The sequence below is a fragment of the Heliangelus exortis genome, chromosome 2 (assembly GCF_036169615.1).
Source record: "Heliangelus exortis chromosome 2, bHelExo1.hap1, whole genome shotgun sequence".
Classification (NCBI taxonomy): Eukaryota; Metazoa; Chordata; class Aves; order Apodiformes; family Trochilidae; genus Heliangelus; species Heliangelus exortis.
Genome location: NC_092423.1, coordinates 76,205,239 through 76,233,177, shown reverse-complemented (window position 1 = coordinate 76,233,177; position 27,939 = coordinate 76,205,239). Strand labels below are relative to the sequence as shown.

At 42.5% G+C, this 27,939-nt stretch overlaps 1 protein-coding gene across 1 annotated transcript in view; it reads right to left on the bottom strand.

The window, feature by feature from the left end:
- MYO10 (myosin X) overlaps positions 1–12,654 on the bottom strand; it is a 155,461-nt gene extending 142,807 nt beyond the window's left edge. The window contains exon 1 of the mRNA XM_071736643.1: positions 12,078–12,654. Coding sequence (XP_071592744.1) covers positions 12,078–12,098 — 21 coding nt within the window. The 5' untranslated portion in view covers positions 12,099–12,654. The remainder of the gene's footprint in view (positions 1–12,077) is intronic.
- Positions 12,655–27,939: the final 15,285 nt, after the last annotated feature.

Sequence of the window (27,939 nt, the reverse complement as noted above, 5' to 3'; positions counted from 1 at the left end):
AGGCTGAAATACACAGCTGAGTGTAAAAGGTAGCTGCTGCTTTAAACAAAGACTTTGAAATAAAATGTAATTTGTGGGCTCAATGCCACATGCAGTACAAGAAACCCAACAATAGAGTCTGCTCAAGGTGCCTCTCTGGAAAAGGTTAACCCCAGCACCTGGAAACTAGGAAAACCTGCCTCCCCTCCAAAGCCACTCCTAAACTCCACAGAGGGCCCAGGGTCATCAGGGTTCTCCCAGGGTCCCTGAGGCACACTGGCATCCTCCTCACCACCACAGCAGACATCCATCCCTGAGGAATCCAGTCAGCCTGCTCCTTTACAACACTGCACACCAGGTTTTATTTTCCGAAAGACAAGACCTACTGAAGCACTAGGTACACATTAGCTACTCCTCTATATTGTTTCCATACTGCTCACACAATTACAAATGTCGTCTTAGAAGAAAATTCAGTGTTTTACAAAAAATTTAAATGTACTGACAGATTGGAGACACTGCTCTGCAAGGAATGCAACTTAAAAAAAGCAGACTGATTCATAAATTGATGTATTTATTTCAGACTGAGGCCAGTTTTTGCCATTTATGCAAATATACTCGAAGGCCTGTCTTTGAGCAGAAATCAGCACAAGTGCAGCTATTTTTAAAGCTATATGAAAAAAACTGCAGGGCTTGACATACCTTACTTTTACCACATGGATGAAAAACTGGAACAATCTCTCCTTTATCCATGTGAGAGCCTAAATGAGTAACTCTCTATTTATAGCCACTAATGGTTACCACTTCTGAAGTTTGTTTTTTTTTTTTTTTTCTCCTCAACAAACCACCTTTCCAGCCTGGAATTTTTTCTTTCAGCTATTCAGATGTTTTTCTTAGTTTTGCTCAGGTTGGCTTTTGAGCTGTCAATAAAATTCCCAGGTCACTGAAAAATAAACAAATAGAATTTTTTTCAACTGTTTCAGTTTATTCCAATTACAAAACCCAGAAAGAGTGAGCACAAACCAATTTGCTTTTTTTTTTTTTTGCTTTTATATAATCCTGAAGCAATTCCTTGTCATACGTTTCCTCCTATGCAGACATTACTTCAGCTGCAACCAATAATTTACTGAAATTCAAGAAACAGAAAAAACCCATGTGCAATATACAGGAACACCGGGTAACGTCAGCATTAACAAGGAACAGGCTAATACAAAAAGAAGGCACAAATATTATATTTAGATGGGCACCAGCAAAAGGTAGAAGGTATTATTCTCCCTCACCCCTCATCCTCTTCATTGGGTAACAGGGAAAGGAAGCAACATCACACAGCACTGCAGCTGGAGTACAATAAAATATCAGCAAGCTAAATAAACATACACACCCACAAAAGAAGTGGCAGCTTATATCACCATAGCTTCGAGTTTACTGATGTAGCATTTTCTTTTTGAAATCACATGAAAGGAGCATCCAAGCTTCCAGTTGGTCTCAGACCATACCATGTGTGAAGATGTAAAAAGCAGACTTCCCAGTGGTTGCAAGCACCAGCTGCCTCTGGCAGTTTTGGGTAAAGCTCTTGCCATGTGACAGAGATCTCTTGACATTTCCCCAAAGATCTCATAAAAATCCAGCTGCTTCCTGAAGAGCAAGTGGTAGCACCACTACTGCTCTTCTGGAGAGACAGAGCTGCTCACTGATTGCCAGTTACTTTGGTAGAGAGTCTGGAACAAAACTAGGGGAAAAGATGATCACACTACAACAAAAATAAAGCAGGAATTTCCCTGTCAATAAAACTAAGAAGGTAAAATTTTACTACAATCATATTGCCACCAATGGAGCTGGACTAACAGATGTCAAAGTCCTATTTTTCAGGACATACATTACTGTAGCTTTCTTGAGAATAACCCCAGATTTCTCCCATAAGCCTATGTGAAACTATCTAGAAGCACATCATTGGTCCACACCACCAAAAAAAGAAAAAAAGATTTAAAAAGACAATCCTAAAAAGCAAAGCTTTCCAAGGTGTTGGCACTTATGAATACCGGTGACCCAACCAGAAAATATATACTCAAAAACTCTATCTAGAAAAAATCCATCTGGCCTCAGGACAGCAACAGAAGATTATTAGCAGACTTTGACAGGAACTGCAAAACAACAAAAACCCCTTAATTTGTACATTTTAAAGCAGTAACTATTAGACATCATTATCCTGTCCAGCATTGTTATCTGGCCCTTCTTGCCCCTTCAATTTAGCCACTGATTAACCTGCACCCACTCTCCTCTCCCAATGAGAGATGACTCTCAGCTACATACAGAGCAGGAGATGGAGCCCTGTGCTCTGCAACAGCCACGGTTCTCGTTGCCTACCAAAAACTCTGTTTTCCAGCAGACAAAAAAAAAAAAAAAGAAAAAAAGGAAAAAACATCCCAGGAAAACAGCAAAGCTTTTGTGGCTTCTCTGCATAAAGGGACTCTACGTTTTTCAGATCAAGTATCTGCAAGCAATATAAAGAAGCGTCTTTGTGAGTAGCACACAATTCACAAAATCAAAATTCAGGATTACAATTTGACTGACTCAAGAAACACCTGAAACACGGTAAATGCTGAATAACTACCCAAAGAAAAAAGGATCCCACATCTTAACATTTTCCCTTTGTATTCAAGCACCCCAGTAAGTATTGCCAAGGAACAAGCCACTGGCAAAGGACCTCTGGATGCTCACAAGAAAATGCAAAGATGAGGATACCATCTTCTATCCTCCACAAGTACTGATGGTTATCTCCACCTTAACTGCATGGTACAAAGGCGAAGTGTAAGGGTATACAGTAAAAGTTTTATTCAACAATTTCATTACATTATAATTAAGTTTATTCATGGGCTTCTGTACAAAAAAACTCAGGGAGATTACTAATGCACCAGGACTGCAGTCATTTAAGGTACTGAATTACCAGAGCAAAATGATGGCAGAAATGGTGCAATAGCAACGCAGACATTTGGAGTAGAGATCCTCAAAAGCAACAAAAAACAGAGAATCACCCTTTTGCTGCAAGCACTGTGCAACTTTATGCCAAAATCCCATCTGCCATCTGTCAAAACTTGCCATATTCCGTGCACAGAATATTAAAAATGTAATTGCAGGAGGAGGTGTGCGTGTGCATGCTGTTGTGAAAGTTGTATTTTCCAGTTCAGATTTGCTACATGTATTTATTCCTTGAAATAGCTTATCAAGTATCACACAGCAGATTCTGACTCTGGGAGTTTCAACAACAAAGGGCTCACTTCATCCAACACTCCTCCTGGTACACAGCCTGAAAAGCAGCAGGAAATGCCACCCTTCAAAGCCCTGCTGCAAGCACCGCTCTCATTTTCTTCCAGGGAATACACTAACTGATTGCACACACCAAACAAACCTACCCACTGTACCCATCACCAGAAAGCTGTAATGAGGAGATAAACCCTCATCACAAAACCACAGTCTATACTTAATATGGGGAAGAGATCCAAGATGATGGCCAACAAAGCGAGAAGTCTGACCTACAGAATTGGTGTCTGCTCCTTGTCCCAACATGAACTCTCATGTCCCGCCAACTTGGCTCCTTTCTGAAGCAAATAAAGTACACCCTAACCAAGATACACAGTTGGGTTTTGATCCACTAAAACGGTCAAATAGAAATTATTTCCACTGCTTCTGTAAACCAGATGGGTACACTAAACAAAGAGATTTGACTTCACCTCAGGATAAACAACTTGATAAGAAAAACAATCCTATTCTCTTAACAAATATATTTAACTTCATCTGAGTAAACATTTTAGGGGAACACTAAACAGAAACAACTAAAATAGAACCAATAATCCATTTCCGTTAATGCTGTAAACAGCAATACTTCCTCAAAACAAGGAATAAACTTTTCTTATCTTCTGTCCCCAAAACTAGGGCTGAATGCAAAGAAGAGGCGTGAGAATCTGTAAATCCTGCATTTCTGATAGCAAGGTCAGGAAGAAGGGTAATAGACACATGCAGTGCACAACATCAAAGTCAGTCTAGGCTTGCCAGTTGCACCACCTTCACAATCCAGCATCGTTTCAAGAACTACAGAAATGTTTTCTCCAGATGCTGAAAAGCTCATTGAAACGAATTTTTGTAAGTCTTTTGAAACTCTCTAAGACAAAAAGGGAGAAAGAGGGCCAAGGGGCTCGGGGTGTTAACTTCAATAACATCTTTCACAAACACTCAGCTTCATTATTCCCACTGGAGTTAAGGGCAGCTAGCACTCCTCAACCAAATAAGCCTCAGGTCCCTACCCGAGGTTGTGCTACAGGCACCAAAGTCAATCCTGACTTTGAGATCATGATGGCAGCCTTGGGCAGCAGTGTGCCATTCTCCTGGCACTGCCATGTCAATTAGTTAATAATATAAAAAACAACATAAAGAACTCTCAGTACTTTTAACAGCTACCCCTGTTTAGAGACAGATCCCATGATAAAAAGCCCTTGGGAAAACTTGGTCAGGGTGGGAATATAGTTTTGGCCCCAGGGGAAAAAGCAACAACCAAACATTTTCCTCTGCTAAGGTATCCTTATGGCATTTCCCAGAAGGGCATTCTCCAAAACAAAACAGAGACTTGATATTAACACATTCTTGTACCACTGACGTGTAATAAAGGATTATGAATAGTTTCCCAAGGATACATAGGAAGAGGTAACATGAACAAAATGCACTTAGCTTTTTATTTCCAGAGTGCCCCAGCACAGCCATTCACCCCATGCACACCATCATCCAGGGCCACGAGCAAAGGCACAGCTTGACTCCTGATGTCTGCCTGCTGGGCTCCCCTCTCGTCTTTCCCCTTTTGCTCATTGGGAACCAAACCAAACCAAAACGCAGATAATTTCACCGAAGGATCTAACCCATCAAAGAGATTTCTTCAATATTCACCTTTGCTTAATATTTATTCAAAAATCCCTAGTGAAACTCTCCACAAGATACGAAATATCTACATCGAAAGAAAAGGAAGTCTGATACCATAAACTAGGCAAAACATCCCACTGCAGCCAATTTAAGTATGTGCTAAAAAGTATTTGCTGAATTATATTTACATAAAAGTACAGGAACCCTGTTCAACTCTGAAATCTGGCAGGCCACCGAATGGTACAGGACATGGAGAAAGTCTGTCCTCCAGGATGTTTTCCTTCAGCATGCCATTAATCCTAAAAGGAGTAAAAAGCATCACACTGACACTCATATCTAGGCTCTGCTCCAGAGTGCTTAAATTTACCCACCAGAGGCAGAGCCACCAAGACACATAAGAAATCCATCCTAAGACGCATTAGATCTGAATTTTCACTGCAAGTCCAGAAAACCATAGAAGTGACTACAACCTTTCACTTTTGAAGCCTTCCTTCCATGCAAAAGAGTGAACTGCAAATCTTTTCTCAAGCTTTTAAAATGCTTGGACTGCTCTTCGGTTTTCTGCAATTTCCGACTATGACTGCTCCTTCTTAGCAAAAAATAACTAAGCACAGAATTGTTCACTAGGAAAAATTATCAGATCTCATCCACAAATTGTGTTAAACTTATCTGCAGAAGAGTTTACACAAAATGGAAATGTTAACTACTCAGTAAAGCCAAACACACCAATTCCTGCCATGCCTCAAAACCTGAACCAAAATCGGGTCTGTTCCTAGTAGGATATTCAACAGGGAAAAACACGTATCAAACTCCTCCAACATCACTCGTGTTTGAGGTTTCAATCAAACAAACAAACAAAAAAAAATTTCAAGTTTTCTGCCAAATAAAGAAGGTTAGACTGAAAAACAGTCACTTGGCTGCAAAGGAAAACAGCACCTAGCTCTGGGCCACGTTCTCTTCTCCAGGCTGAAAAAACACAACTCGCAGTTCACCTTCACAGGAGAGGTTCTCCAGCCCTCTGATGGCGGCCCTCTCCTGGACTCACTCCAACAGCTCCATGTCCTTCCTTGAGGGCTCCAGAACTGGACACAGAACTCCAGGTTTTGTCTCAGTAGAGCAGAGTAAAGGAGGAGAATCATCTCCCTTGACCTCTGGCCACACTTCTTTTGATGCATCCCAGGATAAAGTTGGCTTCCTGGGATACAAGCTGGATACTGCTGGCTCTCAATGATGAGATGCTGCTCCCAACCCCCACATGACACTGTGGTTCCTTTCACTGGGGCTGTATCCACTCCAAAGACCAAAAAGACATTTGCTAGATATTAGGTCTGGCTTTGTTCTGAGCAAATACAGTGACACTACACAAATACACACACACATTCAAACACAGAATCACCACTTGGACCTACCAGTTTTTCTCAAGCCATCTTCTAGAAGGCAAAAAAAACAGGTTCATGAGAGTTTTTTGGTGTTACCAAGCTGAGACCCAAGATTCAGATAAAATCCCCGCAGTGAAAACGCAACATGATACAACCAAGCCAAGTGGCAGCATAATTGTTGGTAAAGGGCCCCACACATTTCCTCCCATCTTTTCCTGCACACTGGGGCAACAAGAGCATTGAAAGGTTGCAGAGTTTCTCAGGTTACCCACAAGGACCAGTGCATTAAACTCTCCAACCAGAGAAAGCTCAAGCTCCCTTTCCTTTTTGCTTCCCTCTCTCCTGCAAAGTGTTCCTCTTCTGTCTCTTAAGAATCATGGAAAAAAATGTGGAGCATTTCTAATAAAAGCCCATGCCTCTCGGCTTCAAAAATAAGTTGGGACTGGTCATGCTTTCAAACACTATTCCCTTGTACCAGGCAGGTTGTCCAACAGCTCAAAAAACAAACAAACAAACAAAAAACAAAAATAAAACCAAACCCAAAACACACACACACACACACAAAAAAAAACCCAAAACAACAAAAAACTCCAAATAATAAAAAAACAAATAATAAAAAACAACAAAGAGCTTTGCAACCTGCACACCCATTCACAGGGTTCACCAAATACAAACATACAAAGAAAAAAAATCAGGTTAGAACAAAATAGCTGGCACACAAAGTGCTGACACAAACATACAATTAGGAAAAAGACCAGAAAGAAAAAAAGTAACCATTTCAGTGAGATGCCACCAGAAAGTGGAAAAAAAAGCCCAAAACTGTTGGGGTGAGTGTGGGGTGTGGTGTGTGTCATACCTCTCCTTTGGTTGGAGTCTGACAGAACATACCTAAAAAACCTTGAGCTGACCCTGCACGATGTTGAGCCTTTGTTGCCAATTGCAATCATTATGTATTTGCAGATTTAAGAGAATTCTTGTGTCATTTTACAGTATTAGTGGTGCCAGCAGGGCTGCTAGGCTTCAACCCGGTGACAATGACTGTGTCTCAGTTGCACAGATCCCCGTTACAAAAGGCACATGTTCAGTACATGTAGGTACATGTAGTAGGCAATTACAATGACGTGATACTGATGAGCCCAGATGGGATTTTGCAACTTATAGAAATAAATCTACAGAAAGTTTCTTTCCTTTCCGACTTGGTAAAGTAGTCCCAAGTCCCTCGAAACTTCTGCTCAAATCATAATGCTCTCTAATTAACCTAAAAATAACTGTTGACAAAACAACCACCACCTTTTAAATAAAAAAAAAAAAAAAAAAACCAACCAAACACAAGTGAATATGAGAAGGAGCCACAACCCAGAAACTTCAGAAAATGCAGCCAATGTCAACAGCCAAAAGAGGCACCAATCCCACTTGGCATGGCTTCGGTGCTCAGAAGTCCTCCAGAAATGTAACCTTTATGCCATTGCTTAAGGGTCTGACACACCACTTTGCTGCTGTAGGCTACATCAATATCACAAGCTGGAACATAAAAACCCACACTTGTGCTATCAGTGAAACACTTTTAACATAAGCTGGGAGAGCTCCAAGATTGTTCTAAAGCTGTAGACTACATCACACAGCCAAAACCCTCCTGTATCAATGCTGAAATTTATAAGTATCACCAGATTTTCACTTGAAGGGCAGTAGCTTGGCAGTGCCATGTCTTGCAGTTGTAGGGGGCAATGGGCTTTTCCAAGCTCTCCATGAAGCACTCTGCACTGGCAGGCAGTGATCTTCCAAACTCTGCGGCACAGGAGCCTGAAGGAAAAATTTGCCACAGGCTGGATATCCAAAATAAGAGCTTACAGGCTCGGCAGATATCACTGCTGACAGCTCCCCTGAAGCTAAGTTCAAAGCTTCAGAATTGATTTTTGCCCCATATCCTTCCCCCAGAGGGAAGTTCAACACTAGCTCCTTCAGGACACACGCTGGGAGCTCTGCCCTTCAAACAGTATACACAAGCAAATATGTTCAACAGTAGAAAGCAGAAATCAAGGAAATAATTTTGAACTCAAGATACCAGCAGCATTGTTAAAAAAAAACCCATTCTAGACACAATAACTGCAGTGCCTCACAAGAGGCCACCCCACAGTTCCCAGCAAATGTGTGTAACTTTAGAAAAACATCTTCTGGACTTCTAATGATGACACTGATGCTTTTGTGATGCTCTTGAACACCATCTACCCAGACATGCTAGAGAGAAGGCAGGAAATTGAGTTGTTTTTCCATCTCTGAGTTGTGGAAATTAAGGAGGGAAGGAATATAATCCTTTGTATTTTAATCCTGCCAGCAACAGGCTGGCAGTGCTGCCCAGTCCCCAGAGCTGAGCACCATGAGCACCAGATAAGAGGGCAGGTTTGGACAAGATGACCTCCTGATGTCCCCACTAAACTCAACCACACTCTGACCTTAGCTGGGCTAGCACCCACAACACTCCTCCTGTGACAAGGAAAAAAACCATGGTTCAGCGCCACACACCATTCACACAGAGCAACATCAGAAGATGAACTTGACCTCTACATCCACTTCCCCAACTGCCCTGGTATGCACTGCTTGGGAACTCAAGATGCTGAAGAGGCAGTGCAAGCTTCCCTCTCCTGCCCTTTTTGTGTGAGACATCCTTGTGTTCCTTCTCACTGTGAGATGGCTCTTCTACCTCCCTCATGATATACATCCCCTTTTAGCATGGATGCCCTCTCACTGGAACAGAGAAGTCCGACCTCAGCTACCACAAGGAGAATGCTATGTCAAAGAACCAAAATTGCTGGTAAAACATATGGGAACATTTTTTTCAGGCTATTTTGAGCAATGCAGTCAAATGGCTCTATTACACACATCCATACTTATATTTCCAAGTACGGATCTCCAGGATGTCTATCAGTTTTAACATTTTCATACGTGAAAGTGTGACTGTAAATACACTGAAGAAGTTACAATTCCATCACCAACCTTCTTTCAAACAACAAAAGATAGCACAGATCAACTGACAGCCCAAATAGTTTTTTTAAAAGCTCAGAAAATACTATTTTTTGTATTTAGAATGCAACTTTATAATTACTTTAGTATCTTGCAGCAAAGAAAGCATTGTGGGAACAAGTTCCAGGGCTGTCTCTTTTAATTGTTCTGTTTTTGTTTTTTTTTTTTAATTGGCTGAGTTAGAAAACTGGGGTAGGAATGGAGATTAAGGCTCTTCTGGAGACAACCACCTGTCATCCTAGAAAAATAAAAGCCATATAAGCAATAGCAAAGGAAGGAAATTGCAAAGGAACATTGAGAAGTCAAAAAGCTGTTAAATCTCAGCTGATCAACAGGAGCTTGGCATTATCTCACATCATCTGTAAGATGACAAGTCCCACCAGAATTGCTTCTTCTGCAATGGGCACATTTTGCACTCCAGCAGAATCTTACCCAATTCCCTCGCTTCGTTCCAGTGAGCACCATTCTAAACTGACAGCAGGTTAATAATCAGCACTAACTATGAAAAAATATGGCAGAAATAGTAATAACAGATTATTTTTTCCTACAGGACCTTTTATTTGTACAGTGCTTTTCTACAACAGCCAGACCTGAGGACATTCCTGCCCCTAGCAGAGCAAACAGAGGCTTCTTGGTAACACTGAGGAATGACCCCTATGAAGTGCCTGTGTACACCCAGATCACCTAACAGCATTTCTCCCAAAACATAATTGTATCAGTGCACTCATGTCACTGCCAAATGGGAGCAGAGCCTGTTACCTGTGCCTTTCCATCCAGCTTCCTCCTTCTTCTGCACACTACAACTTACTTGAGTGAGAACAATAATTCTCTCGGATAAGTCAGCAAATATTTTTGTAAAGAGCAGCTGCAGGATGTCTGCCTCTCACAAATTAAATTATCCCAGCTAGGGGCTCAATCCAGTGCCTTCAACAGATGTTTTTCTGTGGTGGCTGGGTCTGGCCCAGTGAATTTCTGCTATTGTGCCTATGCTCCCCACATGAGACTTACGTACACTCCAGTGTAAGGAAAGGAAAATGTTTCTACCTATGGGTGGGACTCTGGATGTGGATTAAAGTCAAGGTGCTCTATTTACTGATCTTTTAAAGTAATATCAACATGTTGAAAGGGAGTAAGAGTTCTTAAGAAAGATCAAAGTCTGCATGCAGCAGCCACAAATTAACATAAATACATGCTGAAATGCTAACACAGACTGGCAAAATTTACTTGCTTTTTTCTCCAGGGCAAGTACTTTTGGCTAATATAGGAGTCAAAACCATTAACTCTCTTCTTCACCTTTATGTAGGGCACGCTACTGTACTCTGTGTCAGAGCGAATGACTCTTCAGATTAATTCTGCAAGGCTAGGCTAATGCTACCATACTGCTCATGGCTTGCAAGCTTTTGAAAGGTGAGGGCTACATCCACCACAGGAAAAAAAAAAAAAAAAAAAAAGATATTAATACTTAACTCCAGGTTTTTGAAAGTTAATCCTGTATTTCTTCCTTCTTGTTGCACTTGACAGAACTTTTGTTGCCTGACAATGAACAACTAACAAGCAGAAAGGTGTGTGACCTTCTTTTATTTGACTAATTACCATTCCGGTAAACAGATCACCCATTTTTTATTTTTTTTTTTTGTGGGAGCAGCAACAGAAACGAGAACACGAGGGAAGTTATTTGATGAGGGCAAAGAACAGTTTTGCAGCTTAATCACAGCCTCGTAAAACACCTGGCCTGTACTTACAAACCCTGACAGTGCAACTGCTTCAGCAAGGGGTACGATTATAGCAATCACACAGTCGGTCACCAGAAGTCACAACCCAGATGCAGGCTTTGCCAGCAATCTGTAAGCACAACACAGGCACAGAAGTTGCTGCATTAATACAGGACACCTTATGTTCATAGGGCTGCGGCAGCACTAGGGAGGCTGAACAGATTTGTAAAATACTGTTGTACAAAATTCGGTTAGTTTAGACCAAAAGAGGACCCAAATTTTGATTTCTGCATACAGCTTAGGTAAGTGATTTGTTTTCCTCACCTAACGCGATGAAATTGTCAAGATCCACGAGATAATGATAAAGCTCAAACCATTTTCAAGACTTGAGCCTCATTACTTTGCATTCCGTATCGGAAGATTTTATCTATACTTGATAACGTGCACTTTAATAAAGAGACCTTAAAAGAAAGCTGCCTAACAGCAGCCCTGCTTCTGAAACCTCCATCCTTTGAAGCCCCATATGCCTATGCAAGGCGGAAAAGTTCACTCCCGGGTTTCACGTAGGGAGCGCCTTGCTCTCCCCTGAGATACGGTTTCGGAGGCTGCCACGCCGCCGGCAGAAGGGGCGGGAGGGTCGGCAGGGACCCGCAGCAGCCCCGCCGGAGCCCGGGGCAGCCGGAGACGCTTCCCGCAGGGACCTCGCCGCTGCGGGCTGGCGGGGGCTCGGGCGGCCCGGCGGGCAAAGCCGCGGTACCGGCGCCTCCAGCCCCGGCCCCTTCTAATGAGCTCCAATTAGCGCCGAGCGCTTGCCCGGCGAAAAGCCGGCAGCAGCCTCCGCTCCAGCCCGGCGGCTTCGGTTCCACCCTCGCTAAAAGCCCGAAAAGGGGGTGTGAGGGGCACAAAGCCGCTCTCCTCCCCTCCCTGCTCAGGAAGCCCCGAAGGTCTGCTCCTGCATGCTGCAGGCGCTGGGGAGGCACACGACACTTTTCGGCAGCTCCTTGCACTCTTGCTGCCCAGTCCTCCCCACAAAGCGACCCCACACCGCAGGAAGGGGGGAAAGAAGACCCCGCCGACCCGCACTCACCTCCGCCAAGAAGTTGTCCATGGTAGCCCCTCGGGCCGCCCGCGGGTGCACACCATGTGCCGCCACCCGGCCCGGCCAGGTTCGGCTCCACCAAGCAGCCTCAGCCGCCGCGCCGCTCCATCGCGCCCCAGCGCCGGCACCAGCCCGCAGCCTTTGTCCGCCCGCCCCCTCAGAGCCGCTCTCCCGGGCGGTCCCGGCAGCGCATAGCCGCCGCTGGCAGCCGGGGGAGGGAATAAGGAAAAGGAGGAGGAAGAGGGAGGGGGGAGGAGGAAAGAGGCTCCCGCCGCCCGCTCCTGCCAGGGGCCGCCCCGTCCCGTCCCGGCAGGGCAGAGGCGGAGCTGGGGCCGCGCCGCTCCCTGCGCCTCGCTGAGCCGCGCCCCCGCCCCGCCCCAGCCGGAGCGTGAGCAGCGACCCCCGGGCGCCCCCCCGGTTCCGTCCCGACCCGGCCTGTCCCGCCGAACCGAGGGGCGTCCCGGGGGGCGCGTTGCGGGGCGTCCGCTGCGCGTGGCGCGGAAAGTCGCCTCCAGCTGCGGAGTGAAAGGATCGGTGGCCCGGGGCGGGGTTGGGGGGAGGCAGAGGCTCGCCGGACGTCTGCGGGTTTGCTCTGCTCCCTCGTTTTGCGACACAAAGCCATGCAAAGAGCCGCCACGCAGCAAAAGTTACTGGGGAAGTTATATGGCGTTTAAAGAATATATATACCTGCAGGCTTACCGCTGCCTACAGGTTCGAGGCAAATTTATGCACGGGCTCTTGACAGCCGAACCTTTACTAAATCCATCCTGCAACAGCCACCACTTCGTACTGAGAACCGTGCAGATGATGAAAACACCTTTTGGGCCAGCTCCTAGGGATGCACTGGGCTTCAGCCAGCAGCTCACTCCATTGCTTTTTTAGTCCGTTACATTTCTGCAGAGCAGGTATAAAATGTTAATTTTTTGAAAGCATTTATTCTTAGTAATTTTGTGCGCCTTTTTTATGGTGAGTACAAGGAACACGGGAAAGGAGAACCAAATCTTGCAGATGTGGGCCTATTTCATTCACTTTACAGAAAGAACTGCACAAAAAAAAAAAAAAAAAAAAAAAAAAAAAAAAAAAAAATCCTTAAAAATCCGTAAAGAAAATTAACACAGTACTCAGTCTTTTGTATGCAGGATGCATTCTAATATTGCTCTGGAAGCTTGTCTGGAAGCTTGATCATATGAGCAGTGAGACAGGAGACAAGCTCTGGATATGCAAAATTATCATCAGTGTGTGACTTTTTTTTTTTAAGGTGTCACAGGAGCTAATGTGTAGAGAACAACAAGCATCACTAAATAAAACCCTTCAAGTTTAAGAATACATATGTTACATTAGGAAAAAAACATTCTTACTCATCCTACACCTTCACATAATAAATAAATAAATAAATGAATAAATAAATAAATAAATAAATCTATAAAGAGGAGAGAAGGTAAAAGAGGTTTGACTTGGGATACACAATGTCCAAAGTGGGGTTCTGCTGGTCTTGCAGGCTTACAGGGTGACATCCAGGCAAACTGCTCTGACATGAAAGTTAAAGCTGGGACAAACCAGCACAAGAGGGACTTTCTGTTGAATGGGTACCTGTTAGAGCCTGTGTGGGGACTGTGGCTGCCTGCCCTGTCAGACAGAAACAAAGTAGAGGAAAATCTGCAGGAAGATGGCAGCTGCCTTGGACATGGCCATCTACAGATGAGCAGCTGCCCTCAGCTTGCCTTGCCATGGCCAGCCAGGGCTGCTCCCAGCTGCAAAAGCAGAAACACCTTCTTCCTTGATTAGAGCTCAGCACCCCTGTTGCAGCTTGTCAAGCCCAGCTGGGAGACAGCCCATAGGTCATGGCCTAGGGGATTTTTGGGGGACATGGGGTGTCACTTCTCTTGCCAGACCCCTAGTCTCTACACCCAGGTATACAGGTCATACCTCCCTATGCTTGCTTCAAAACTCAAGGTTTGCTGAGGATCTCCCCTGAATTCAACTGTCTACACAGTATTGAACTAGCAGTACAGTTAGCCTAAATAGTTATTACACTGTAGATTATACAGTATAAATCCCAAATAGCTCTGTAACTCTGTGCCAAACTACTGCACTTCCAAAGTTACACCAGGGGAATGTTTTGTTTTGATTCGTTTGGTTGGGTTTTTTTCCACAATCACTGTTCCAGAAAGCTTTCCTACTGAGAAAAACTCTAATTTGAGGAGGGCTGAGTCAGATCAGGGTATTTATTACAGTTTTTTTGTTGTTTTTTTCTTTTTACTTCTGATTATTTTGACACCAAGCTATTGGAATGTAACATGGATGTCTGGCTACTGCATTGCATGTACTAAGGTCTATGAAGCACAGCAACATAGAATTAATGAAAACTTTGAATGTCATCCAATAAGAGCAGCCTATGTTTGTTGTTGGTTTTTTTGTTGGGGTTTGGGTTTTTTTTGTTTTTTTTGGTTTGGGTTTTTTTGTGTGTTTGTTTCTTGTTTTGTTTTGTTTTGCTTTAATGAGTATTTCAGTAACTTAGAAGAAACCAGGTTTATGCAGCCTAAAACTATATCACAGAAAGAATGAGTATTCTCTTGTGGTGTGGATGTATTGCAGAAATCTGTAAATCTCTTAAGACTTTTATTAAGATTTAGAAGCAAAACAAAGCAAAGAAGCACAAGAGGGAGGGGTCTGCTAGGAAGAGGGACTTAGGGAGCAGAGGGAAAGAGAAGAGCAGTCTGTATGGTCACTCCAACAAGCTTCTAGCTTTCCTCCTTTGTCTTCTTGTGTCAGTCCCACTCACAGTTTGTAAGTGCTAGCATCTGTGTTTCATAGGAAAGGAGTTTTAAAACATTGTGTTTCCTTTTTCCACTCTGAAAATTGTCCCAAACTAGTTTCTTGCTAATTTTATTGAATTGTTTTGGAATTTGGAGAACCCCACAGATACACTATACAAAGGTCCATACATCTACAAACATCTGGGGATTTGGCCAATTCTACACTCCAATTTTCTTTTAATGGGTAGAAATTCCTTCACTGATTGTGTGCCTAAGGTAAATTACTTCCTTTTGAAGCTGCACACGTGCAAGCCAGCTCAGTTTTCAGCTCGGGTGAGGACCAGGAATGGACTGAAGGCTCAGCTCCACCTCTCTGATGAGAAAACTCCTCTCTGGATGTAAAGGTCTTCCCATCTGGTGTGGGTGATCCATCATGGGATGGGAGGCCAGTGGTCCCCTTTCCCCCAGCCCCTCTCTTGCTCTGTGCAGTACATCCTCAGCATTTGCTAGATTTGCTTTACTCTCAGCCAGTCTGTTAGACCATTTCAAGCATTCCCCACTTGAATTTGTTGCATTACATGGGTCAGGTCACACCTTCACCCAGATTTTCTAATCTTTCTTACCATTACCAGTAGTTGCTAAAGTCCTTATGTGACCAAAATGTCCAGTGAAAGGCAGACACCTCTTCCTTCCTTAGCTCTGAAGTAATCTTAGAGGCTTCAACTTCCATAAGATCCTGGACATTTAAAACAGATTTTAACCACTGCTGTCTCTCAATGACTGGAATTCTCCTACAGCATGCAGCTCTCTCCATGCCTGCTCTGAAGGCATAACCAACTTACTGACTGAAGGCTGGTTATGTAAAAATCATATGTCTCTCACCTGAGATGTGTTTCTTCACAGGGAATTTCCACAGACCAAATTTGTAGGACCTTTTCTTGAAGATTTAGTGCACTTGTGTTAATTACAATGTTCAGAGATGGTTGCATGCCAATTAACTGTTAACAAACTTGGTACCTCAAGAACACTTGTACAAATTCTAGATGATAATTTTTAAAAGTAACCTTTCCCCTCATTATCAAATTTCCCCTTATTCTCCCCTCTACCAAAACTGCAGGGCACCACAGAGGCTGGTGGCACCCCATGGCTGGAAGCATCAGGGGCTCACCAGGGTGGGTGATGGCAGAGCCTGGCAGCCAGGGGCCATCCCAACACCCCAGCCAGGAGCACGGCATCCAGGGGAATTGGGGCATGGGAAAAGGGGGGGAGAACCATGGGGCAGATGGCGGGGGTTGTCAGGGATGGTGGTGCTCTTGGGCCCATGAGAGTAACTGTGTTTCAAACAAAGCAGGTTGTTCTGTTGCAAGTCCCATGTTGTTACCTGGTCTTATTGTGGATCTGGCTTCTCTGCATTTCACAAATGCTACTCCCTGATCAATAAGCAAACACTCAAGGTGCCTGAGTGTACCTGAGGTGCACTCACCTTAATACAAAATCCATGGGGTGTCTCTTCATGCTAAAAGGATTTATATTATATAATTATTTTAAAAAGTTGAGTTCTCATTAGGTGCATGTGATGCTTTGTTCTTGCCTGGCTTACCTTATTTTTTAGTTTCCTGTTTTCCACAGGATTATCATTAAAATAAGTGATTTCAGCTTTTGCATGCTTGACAGATTTATTGCACAATATCTTCCCCTTCGCATCACCCTGTGGAGGAACTTTCCTTTCCACACTGACTGCACTGAATTAGGTTACCTGCCTTACCTTGGCAGGGTTCAGTTAACTAACTCTTGGTAGACAAGGTATTTGGCATTGACATTGCCCAACAAAATCTCAGAGTTCAATGCCAAGGCATTACTGGACAAGCAAATATTTCTGTAGTGCTCAACAGTGTACAGCAAAATTTGCAGCCTCCTACGCTTTGAAGGACACGGTGAAAGAAAAGGTTGATGCAGCCAAAATTGTCACCATCTATGCAGAGGAAAAAAAAACCCCAGATTCCTCACGTTCTTGTCCATCACAACTCCTTCACAAGCACGTACTTGGGTTTCAAAGCCAGTTCCGGGTTTTGGTCCTCGATTTCAAAATAATTAATGGGTTCACTTCAAATGTATACCCAGCAACAGGGCTGGACAGCTTTCTTCTTTTCTGAATCCATTCTGTAGTAAGCCATCTCTTCCTACCCACTGTACCAGGAGCTCAGTGTCTAACGAGGAGCTGCGAACCCCATGAGATGCGAGGTGCTTCTGCATCAGTTCCTGTTACACTGAACTGCATCTTCCCAGCATGAGCCTAGACCTTAAGCATGACAAGCACTGGATCAAATGAATTATTCATGCTCACAGATGAACTTTAGTTATTAACCTCTAGGAGTAATAAATAAACACAAAGTGAAGAGCTGGCAGTTTTTTGTAACAGCTTCATTTGTATCTACTGTAACATAAAGTTATGTCAACATTTTCTTTTTACTTTAACATTTTCCCACTAGGAATATAGGGGGAAAAAAAAGGCTGAGAGGCATTTTCTTGGCTTCTTCAGTTTCCTTCTCTTCAGTTTCCCTCTCTCTTCTGGATCCCAACAACTTCTTTCACCACTTTGGCCTCCTTACACCCTGAATCCTTTGATTGTAGTTTCAATGCAAGTACTTTTATGGATGAGAAAAAAATAACAAGTGTAGGAGTTGCGCAGAATAATCACAGAAACCACAGATGTAATACCTTCTGTGCTGCTGGACTGACCATATATCCAAAATCGTGCATTGATTCCTTGTTTGTGATGTACAAATCCAAAATTATTACAATGGAGCTGGATTACTTTATGACTGTGCATTTAATTGCCAGCTTGGAGTCTGGTGAAGGACACTAAATGCATGTTGTTATACTCAGTTTCTGACCAGAACCTATACCTTAGAGATTCTAAATTTTACTTTCCACATAAGAAAATATTTTCTATGACAAGATTACAAAATATGACTTCACAGATTTCAGCCTTCTATCCCAGTTTCACAGAGCCACCTCTTGATTTAGCAGCTAGAAGCACACAAATGGATCATTGCACAGTTTAGGTTGGAAGGAACCTTAAAGATCTTTCAGTTCCAACTCCTCTGCATGGGCAGGGACACCTCCCACCAGACCAGGTTGCTCAAAGCCCCATCCAACCTGGCCTTGAACACTTCCAGGGAGGGGGCAGCCACAACTTCCCTGGGCAACCTGTGCCAGTGTCTTACCACCCTCACACTGAAGAATTTCTTCCTAACTTCTAACCTAAGTCTCACTTCTTCCAGTTTAAAACCATTATGTCTTGTCCTGTCACTACATGTCCTTGTAAAAAGTCCCTCTTTGTGCTTCCTGTAGGCCCCCTCAGATACTGGAAAGCCACTATATGGTCTTCCCAGATCCTTCTCTTCTTCAGGCTGACCTATCAACTCTTTCATCCTGTCTTCATAGCAGAGGTGCTCCAGCTCCATCATCTTCATGGACCTCCTCTGGACTCACTCCAACAGCTCCATGTTATTCTTGCACAGGGGGCTCCAGAAGCTCCCCATATTTTTACCTATTTACTGAATTCTACTCATACCTTAGATATTGTATTTGCCTCCCTAACTTAACTCCCTTCTATCCGCCATGTCATGAGGCACCCAGCGTCCTTCTGGGCCCTTCAATCAGCATCACTGCCCGTGGTGGCAGGTTATTCCCTATGTGCAGCCCTTGGCTGTATGAGCTTCATTAACGCTTCATCTCTTTTAAGATCACTGCTGCATTTCTTCATCACCAGGATCTCTTCTTTTGTAATCTTATTTGCAGCCTATTAATTTTAATTCTGTGTACCAGCCTGGAATATAGATTTTAGAGAAAACAGTGTAAAAAGAAATGAAAGCTTTTCCTGTCTTCTTGTGAATCCAATTGTGAATATGTTTTCCCTGTCTTCACCCGGGAAGCCTCTTTAAAGACATGTTTAAAGGCCACTTACAGTTGTAAACCCTGCAGTCACAGCTTATGCATGTGTTCAGGTAGTTAGACCTGTGCAAAACATTCTTACCCCTCTCTGAAGGCCACCACCCCCAGAACAGATCCCAGTGGAGTTACCCATGAGGTCACCTTTTGCTGCCTCAGTACCATGTAAGCCAGGTCAGCTCAAAACCCTTCCCCTAGCAATTTAAATTAGGTCATCCACAGTTCTACAGAGACAAACAAGGAACACTCACACTTTTCCTTGCCACTGGCAGTGCTCTGGAAGGAAAAATCTTCAGTAAAGGGCAACAAACCCCACTGAGGGCCAGTAATATCTTAAGCAGCTGCAGCTGTTGCATATATCAGTCAGCAAATATAAATCAAAGGCTGCCTTCTCACTTATGTCAGGCCACTTCAAACAATGTCTGTGCTCTCTCCCCACCATTTATCACTCCTTCAGCTATTGTATGTGCAAAAGGTAAGCATACCTTAGCAGTGTAGCTTGGAAACTTAGAGATTGGTTTCCAGGTCTCTCCTACTTCTTACACTTCAGTTTACATTGAGGAGCAGTTCCCAGAGCATGAGAACTGCATGCCTTTTGTAGGAAATTAAGCTAAAAGGTATTCTCCAAAATGCTCTAGCCCAGATAAAGGGTATTCAGGACATTGCGTCAGATTAGAGCTAATCTGAAATACAGCCACCTGAAATGAACCAGCAATGGGTCCCCAGCATGATGTTTCACCCTATCCATAAGCTCCTGTTTCCTTGCACTATTTGCTTGTGTAGCACAGCTGTGATGTCTCCACGGGCCAGTGCAACCAATGGGATGGGAAAACTCATCCAAGCTTCTTTTAGTTTGGGTTCTCAGTTCTTGTTTTCTAAAAAAACAAAACAGAAAACAACAACAACAACAACAAATTGACAGAAAAAAGTTCTGACTAATTCCCTGAGAAGATTCAGATAAATTCCTTGCAAACAAACACTGTTGCAACAGAGAGGTACGAGGACGAGGGTGCTCTGCATTGCTCCTAGCATTTATTCCTTGTACCAGATCACAAATTCAAAGAGCTGGGAAGGAAAGCCTCTATAGTCCCTTGTGCTTTAGATATTTAGACTTTATCAGCCAACAGTGTAATTAATTATGTCTATCAGTGCTCTGATGTTAGAAGTTTTTTTCCATGCCTCTGCAATGGCAAGAAGTATTCTTCCCCTTCATTCCGAGATTCCTTCCTGCATCTGAAATAAAGAAATCCCATCATAGCACAGGAGAGCAAAGTATTCTTTTCAAAGTAGACAGAATTTTCCAGCAACTCTGGGAGGGCTTTAATGACAATGACACAGTCACAGCAAGACACTCAGAATGCTGTGAACCTTCTACACCTTCTAGAGGAGGTTGTTCTTAAGAAGTATGTTGAAAACTGTATTTAATAATGCAAAAATGAAATTTGGTCATTGTATCTTTTCATAATCACCTTTACAACTTAACAAATCTTGCCTGAAATCCCCTCAAAATTTTTTCTGGTGTTGCCTTGATTTACTAAATTCAATTCTATTAGCTTCATTTTTTTCCCCAAATACACTTGCTTTGCTTTAATATATTATTCATGCATATTTTTAGAATCTGTTTAAGTCTTCAGCTTTATAGGTCTGCTTATTTACTGAATGCATTCAGGTGAATAAACATGACATTTATTTGGTACAAACAAAAGCAAGGTTCCTGGCTTACATCAGCTTGTTGTCCGAGAATAGAATCAAAGGCTGCTGAGGTAATTTATGTCCCTATTTAGAAATAGGAAAACCTTTGTTTTGTGTACACACAGTCTAAGCACTTGTGCATAAGATGTCAGAGGAAGCTGGGGAACTTATCAAGCCCAGTGCTAGCTACCCTCTTGGCATGCAGTCTGCCTGTAGCAGCATTTGGTGTTTATGTTTACTTGCAACATATAACAATCAGTAGACTGGAAAGACATGGTAGTGATGTTTAGTTCTAGGCTCATTAAAGGATATATGAGACCCTGTCTTCTATTTCCCTTGATTCTTATCCAAACTGCTGTTCTGTATAAGATTCCCCTAACACCCATAAAAATTCAGCAATGCTCATTCTTTTTTCATTCAATGAATTACAGGATTTACTCTGTAAACAGAAAATAAAGTGGAGAACATTTCCGTAAATGGTCGTTAAGATTTGAGTAAAAAAACCATAAGCATAAAAGGTTTTTTTTTTCAAAAACATGACAGGAGAGAGCCCTCTACTTTCAATGGGCTTTCAAAGGGAATCTGGGAAATAACCTACATTTGGATCTTTGCAAATTATTTCTCAAGGCAGTTAACACCTGTGGGGATGCACAAATCAGTACACTAGTAAAACCTCCTGCCTTTTCTGTCCAGCTGCAACATATAGGCAGAATTCCATATACAGTGTAGCAAAGTGACTACTAGCACCTATTTTATCTTCCAGGCATGCACGCCTCCCTGGCTACTTCAAACAAAAAGATTTCCTTGTGCTTGTGGGCAGAAGTTTAAATACAACAGCTTGGTATATGCATGGGGTTTGTCTTCAATTATTTTGTCTGTAACTTTTTTCCATTAGAAAAATTTATTGGACACTTTACTCAGAAGCATTCTGAAGCCTTCTAGAAACCCCACAACACAGCAAATCCTTTCTTCTGCATCTAGCACAATTCTCCACTAAGTTTTAAAACTTCAAAAGGAAGTGGAAACTTCTTTAGAGAGGAAGTGGAGGCCAACATATTCATGTTAAAATCCCTAGCAGAATCAAGTTAGGTGGAGGAAAGTCATCTCCAGTGAAACCTGGCAGAATGGCCAGCTGACATCTGGAAGGTGATCAGAACAGCAGTATTCCTCCTTGTCACAGTTATCAGAGTAAAAGCTACAGGCAATCAAGCTCTGTGCACAGGTAAAGCATTCTGCCAATTCTTCATCTGCTGAAGAGTAATCTGGCAGCATGGTTTTTCCTTGGCTGGGAGAGGCAATCTCTAAAGCCTGATGTAGACTAAATTTCTTGGTGACAACAACTCTGGAGGATATTTTGTCCTGACTAAAAATAAAAATGCGTGGTTGAATTCAGAACAGTCTTTGCTGCTGACTGACCTAGATAAACTTTACTACTTGAAAGGGACAAGCAGCTCAGCTTCATAGGTTCGTATCTGGTGAATCAACTTGTGTCTAGCAGTGATGGGAGACGTTTTCCTTTTATCTTCAGAAAAAATAGGTGAATCCTTTCTCAGGAAAAAGCTAAAAAATTAACATCAAAAGATGAGCCTGAGTGTTGTCAAACGCAAAATGTGTGCTAAATTAGGATTGTGTGTTTTGCCTTTCCTGTTATTAATGGCATCCTCAGAGGATACTGACTCACTTGGCGACTGAAGTGCTTGTGGTTCGAGAGATCGGTCTCTCAGCCAATAATCCTGGAACCAGGGAAGCTCTTCCATTTTCTTTATGTAAGGAAGCTTCTAGAGCCAGTGACCATCTGTTGCAATACCAAGAAACATGGGCAGTGAAGGGCCCAATTTAGAACTCTCTAAAAGGGACCAGGCTACCATCTCTTGAGGTTATCCAGCTACCAGCAAGATTTTCTAACAGGGAACATTCAGGGTTTTGGCAGCCTGTGAGTACTTTTCCTTTCACACCCAGACCAAGGATGTGGTTTGCAAGTCATCACTTCACCCTGTCCGTATAAACCAGGATTTGTAAGCCGTGGGCACAGACAGATCTCACCTGTGGTCTGAGGTGCAGAGCTGAGGAGCCAGCTGAGATGAGGCAGGGATCCAGACCACCTTCAGGTTCTCCCTCTGACATCATTTCTATTTGTACTACTCTTAAACACTCATAGTCGTTTTTCTTTTGTTCCCAGGAAGTGACAGATTAAAGGGCTGCATATCTCAGGCTCAGTGCTGTGTTTATACTTGGGTTTTTTAGCTTGATTAGAAATTCAACTCTTCTTGTTACTCAGGTGGCTGGATTACTGCTGTGGAAAGCACCTGCCTTTAGGGAAAGAAGATAAATAATTCAAACCTTGTACTGAAAGTCACTCTCTTCTAGAACTGTGCTTGGTCTTCCTGGGGACCTTTTAGCAGTCAGAATCATTGCATCATCTCCAGACTGGCACTGCTGAAATGAGGTAGCACATCTGTAAGGCCACTTCTGCCTTTGTGCTGCTCTAAATATGTGGCACGGAGGAAATGGAGCTTGCCAACTGGAAGATGTTGAAGGGTTGTCAGAGTACTTCAGTCAGAACTGTCATTTTATGTTGTCACAGTTCTTGGCCTGACTTCAGCAAGGTAGCCATCCAACATTAAAAGCATAATTTATCCTACAGAAAAAGTATGTATTTTTAATTTTATTTACACTTCTGTAGCAACACAAACATTCTTAACAGTCTAAGTGATTTTAACAGGACTCTAGCCGAAGAAACCTGAAAACCTGAAAGGTTTCCATATTTAGATTTAAGATGCTAATGCAGTTTGAAAACTCTGAGTAGGGTTCTGTTGAGCAAAGTAATTATGCATGCAGTGAAAAGATGCCCTCAAGATGCTCACACACAAGGAACCTTGTAAAACACGCCTGGGGTTTTCTTCTCAACTCTCACATATTCACCTCCATTTGTTTGTTGCTCTTGCTAATAGGTACCTTTGATTTCAAAATTATTGCCATGTGAGTGGGCTTTTGGAACTGCCTGGAGCCTTTGCTAAGACAGGGAGGCCTGTGTGTATGTGGCAGGAGGCAGCCCAGGCAGTGGTTCACAGATTCACTTGTCACATTCCACGTCTCGTTTGGTGTGATGCCTCATCTGGGTGAAGCTGAGCTTGTGCTTAAGTCTTCACTGAACTGGGCTGAGTGAAGTATTCTTGCCTGAGGTGTCCTTTAGAACATGTAACTACTGATTAGCAATAAACCCTAGGGCACTGATGTGAGAGCAATTTCAAATTTTAATTATCGTAGACTCATAGAATAGTTTAGGTCGGAAGGGACCTTTAAAGGTCACCTAGTCTAACCCCTCAGCAATGAGCAGGGACATCTGCAGCCAGACCAGGTTGCTCAGAGCTCTATTCAGCCTCACCTTGAGTGTTTCCAGGGATGGGCAGTTTCACCACCCTTATTGTAAAAACATTTCTTCTTTGTATCTAGTCCTCTTTCAGTTTAAACCATTACCCTTTGTCTATTGATACAGGCCTTGAAGAAAGGTTTGCCCCCATCTTTCCTATAAGCCTTCTGTAAGTATTGAAAGGCTTAAATGGGGTCTCCCTAAAGCCTTCTCCAGGATGAACATCCCCATGTCTTTCAACCTGTCTTCATAGAAGTTGTCCACCCCTCTGATTATTTTCCTGGCCCTCTTCTTCACCCACTCCAAGAGCTCCATGTTATTTTGGAGACCCCATAATTGGACACAGTACTACAAGTGGGGTCTGACAAGAGCAGTGTAGGTGGGGAGTATCACCTCCCCTGACCTGTTGGCCACATTTTTTTTTATGTGTTTCAGGATATAGTTTACTTTCTGGGCTGCAAGAGCACACTGATGGCTCACATCCAGCTTTTATCCACTAATAACCCCAAGGCCTTCTTGTCAGGAGTGCTTTCAATCTCTTCATCCTTTAATTTTCAAATCCTTCCTGTTTTAAACATTTACAGTAGATAACAGTGTCTGTGAAATACACCCAATGCTATTTTTATCTAATTGGAAGTTACTCCTGCAATCTTATTAGAAATGTGCTGGGATTTATAGCTGTGTAACTGAGAGACAAATTAAGTTCAAGCAGTGGGACTGCACACTGAACAGTGATGCAGTGGGAAAGTAGCTCCAATTTCAGCCAAAAAACTGCTGCTCAAGCCTCAGTCTGCAAGTGCTCATTAGTACACTCTACTTCATGGAGCAGGCAAATAAATCCTTTCACTTCTGTCTAAGCCATGCCTATCCCTATCCTCTGTGCTGCAAGTTGGAGAGTCCCTGGAGAAGTTGTTTTCATGCTACCCTGGAGTTCTGTGGCTATTCTGGTGTTGTTCTGCACCTATCTGAGCTCCGAGAGGTGTTCCCTTACCTGCCTGATGTGACAGTGCTGTGCCACTGCAAAGTGCAATTCGGTGCTGGCACAGCTGGGGTGTGGGTTGGTCTGGGAGAGCATAAATTCCATGCAAGAGTTTCTAGTTCATACATATCAAGAGTGTTTTGTAACTAAAAGTCACTATTGCTTTCAAACTGTAAGTCAAAAATGTGTTTTGTTTTGGTTCTTTTTTTGGTTTGGGGGAAACAGGAGATTTTGTTTTCTGAGTGACCTTAAATTACCCAGACTATATAATGGATGGTATGATCAGGACACTCACAGTGACCACTTCTTCCTCTTTAGTCCTCCCCCAGAATCTTTTGTCTAAACTACATCAGATCCATTCATGAGGTTTTCTTCTTCCAGTCTTACAGTATTCCTAAAAAATTTACAAAGGCAGAATTGATATTCCAAAAAATAATGCCAGCAGGAAACAGAATGGAGACTGAAACATTCTCATCTCAAGAAACAGGCCAACAAAGAGAATATTGTCTTCTTTTTGTAGAAGTTTATTGTCAAATTACTTTGACCTCAGCTTTAGACTTATCTATATGTTGCTCAGTAGCAAAATCTGAAATGCTGACAGAATGGCCTCAGTGCTCACAAAACAGTAACCTCATGGCATCTTTTGCAGTTGGTCTTTAGGCTCACCATGGTAAAATATCAGCCCAAAGGGGCACATTATGTCTAATTACCCTGACTGAAACTTGGACACTGTGCAGTGGAGAAATACAAACCAGCAAATGTTTTATTGACTGAACTGCTGGCAGTATTCAGCTTTTGAGATCTTTTAAAATAAAATATCTGTGAGGCTTTTTCACTTAACAAGGTGCAATCCAGCTTCTAAATATAGTCCAGTTTTTGGTTGGATGCCTGTGATGATGGGGTCAGTACGGCATATTCCTGATAACACCAAACAAGTACATATATAGTTTATAAAGCAGCTGGTATTTCTTTAGGCAGCTGTGCTTTGTCAGGAAGATCACAGTACTGGGGTGGTAATGATAGTGAGGTCTACAGACACAAGTCATCCAAGTAGTGACAGTCAAACGATATGGGATTTTTGAAGTTATTAAATATAAACTTTGTATAATATCAGCAAATGGTCTCTGTTTCTACTAAACTAAGGAAAAAAACCCCACTGCCAACAAGGAAATTCTTAAAGAGCCCTTAAACATTCACATATCTCAAAACTGACACTACCATACTACTATCTAATAATTTTGAGTCTAAAGAATTCTGAAGGTAAACAGTGCTTTAAAAGCTCTCTCTGGAACATATGCAGTGACAATGGGGGGACAGGTCTCTGAATGCAACTTCAAGATCATCTAATTTTATTTAAACAGAAAAGTGATATTCAGACATTGCTTTATTTCACTTAAACTTTTTTCCCCTGCTGATAAGTCCATTTGATTAAGGAAGTCATAAAAATAGAAGACAGAAGCAAATATGATTCAATTTTTTAAATATCAAAACTGAAGCTGGGAGAAATACCACTGTATAGAAAAGCTATATGATGAACCTCATATAAAATTCTACAGCAGCTCGTAATCTTGCAGCATATCTAAAGGCAACGTCCTGAGGAACAGGGTAGAAGGAGCATAGCTCTTTACATAGGACAGCATGACAGATAAGCTATCAGATTTTCATTACAGTGCAGAGGGTTTTTTTTTTTTGTTTATACTGGATTTATTATAGTAGTTACTCAGGTCAATAAAGCCCACCATTGACTCAAGGGAAGATGACAAGAGATACAGAAAACAAGCTGTTATTGATTTGGCTCAAGGACAATGAAATACCCACTGACCCATTTCCAGCTCAGTTATTTGCTACTTTTGCTTATTGGTAGGCAACAGCTATCACGAGAGATGTCCTTTGTGTTTGTTATGTATATGCATACATATGTTAAGCATATGTTATGTATTCTAGTTTGCTGGAATTAAGATGCTTCAGAATCTCATGATACACAGATGAGATGCAGTGATCTGTGCAAACAGATGCACAGGTAAAGGTCTGCAGAAAATATTGGAGAGTCCAGAGTCATCTTAATAAATGATACTCACCATCAAGTGGATATAATAGGCATATATATCTACATGTGTGTCTAACATCTACATACTAGTTTTTTTCCATGTATTATGAAAATTAACAGGTGCCAGTACCTTGTTCAATTATAAACAGTGTCAAGATTTTTATTTTAAATTTTGAGCAGTGCTTTACAGTTTATGGTATCAAGCCCTTGACAGATTTGTATTATGCATTAATTACAGCCAGCTGTAAATTACTGAGCTGCAATTCTATAAAAGGTTCAAGTAATCTCATAAACCATAGAAGAGAAGCCTGATTCACAAAAATCTCCATGGAATTACAGACCTGTAACTTCCATTTTACTTTCAGTTTTACATACCATCTCTGTGGAGAAAATATCAATACATTTACACATCCTTGCCCTTAACTCATCCTGCTTCATCACTCCTTCCTTTTCATGAATCTTCACATCACTTCATAGCGGAAACTATTGCTTTGAGTGGTGACTGTAGTCACTGACTCACCTGCAGTTTTAAGGCTCTTGAGTCCTAATCTCTGACTATGTAACATTAGCACTGCTTGAACTGCCCTCTGTAGAAAAGCAAACATGGAACAATACATTATATACACAATTATACAAGCCAGTGAACCCATCAGTGAAAGTGTCCGTGCTAAGCTCCAGGGTGGACCAATGGTATGTCTGAGCTATGCTGTGACCCCTTTCCTGATATTTATACTCATCCAGGTGCCCTGGAGGTGCAGGCAGTCTGTTCTACCTTGATCACCACATCTCTGGGAGAAAGGATTTCCCCTTTCTTTAAAGGAGGAGGCAAGCCAGATCACTGGTAAAGTTCGTCCTCCTGATGATCCATTTTGCTTTTTCCCTCCAGTCCACAACAACCTGTGTCTGACAGCTATTGCAGAAATGTGGTTCCTTCAATTTCCAGCATGGGAAGAAAAGATATTTAATATACATAATATGCTCTCCTATGAGGTCGTGGGATGTGAAAGCCAAGAGGAAGGACCAGTGACATGTCACCAGCCAGTACTCCAGCA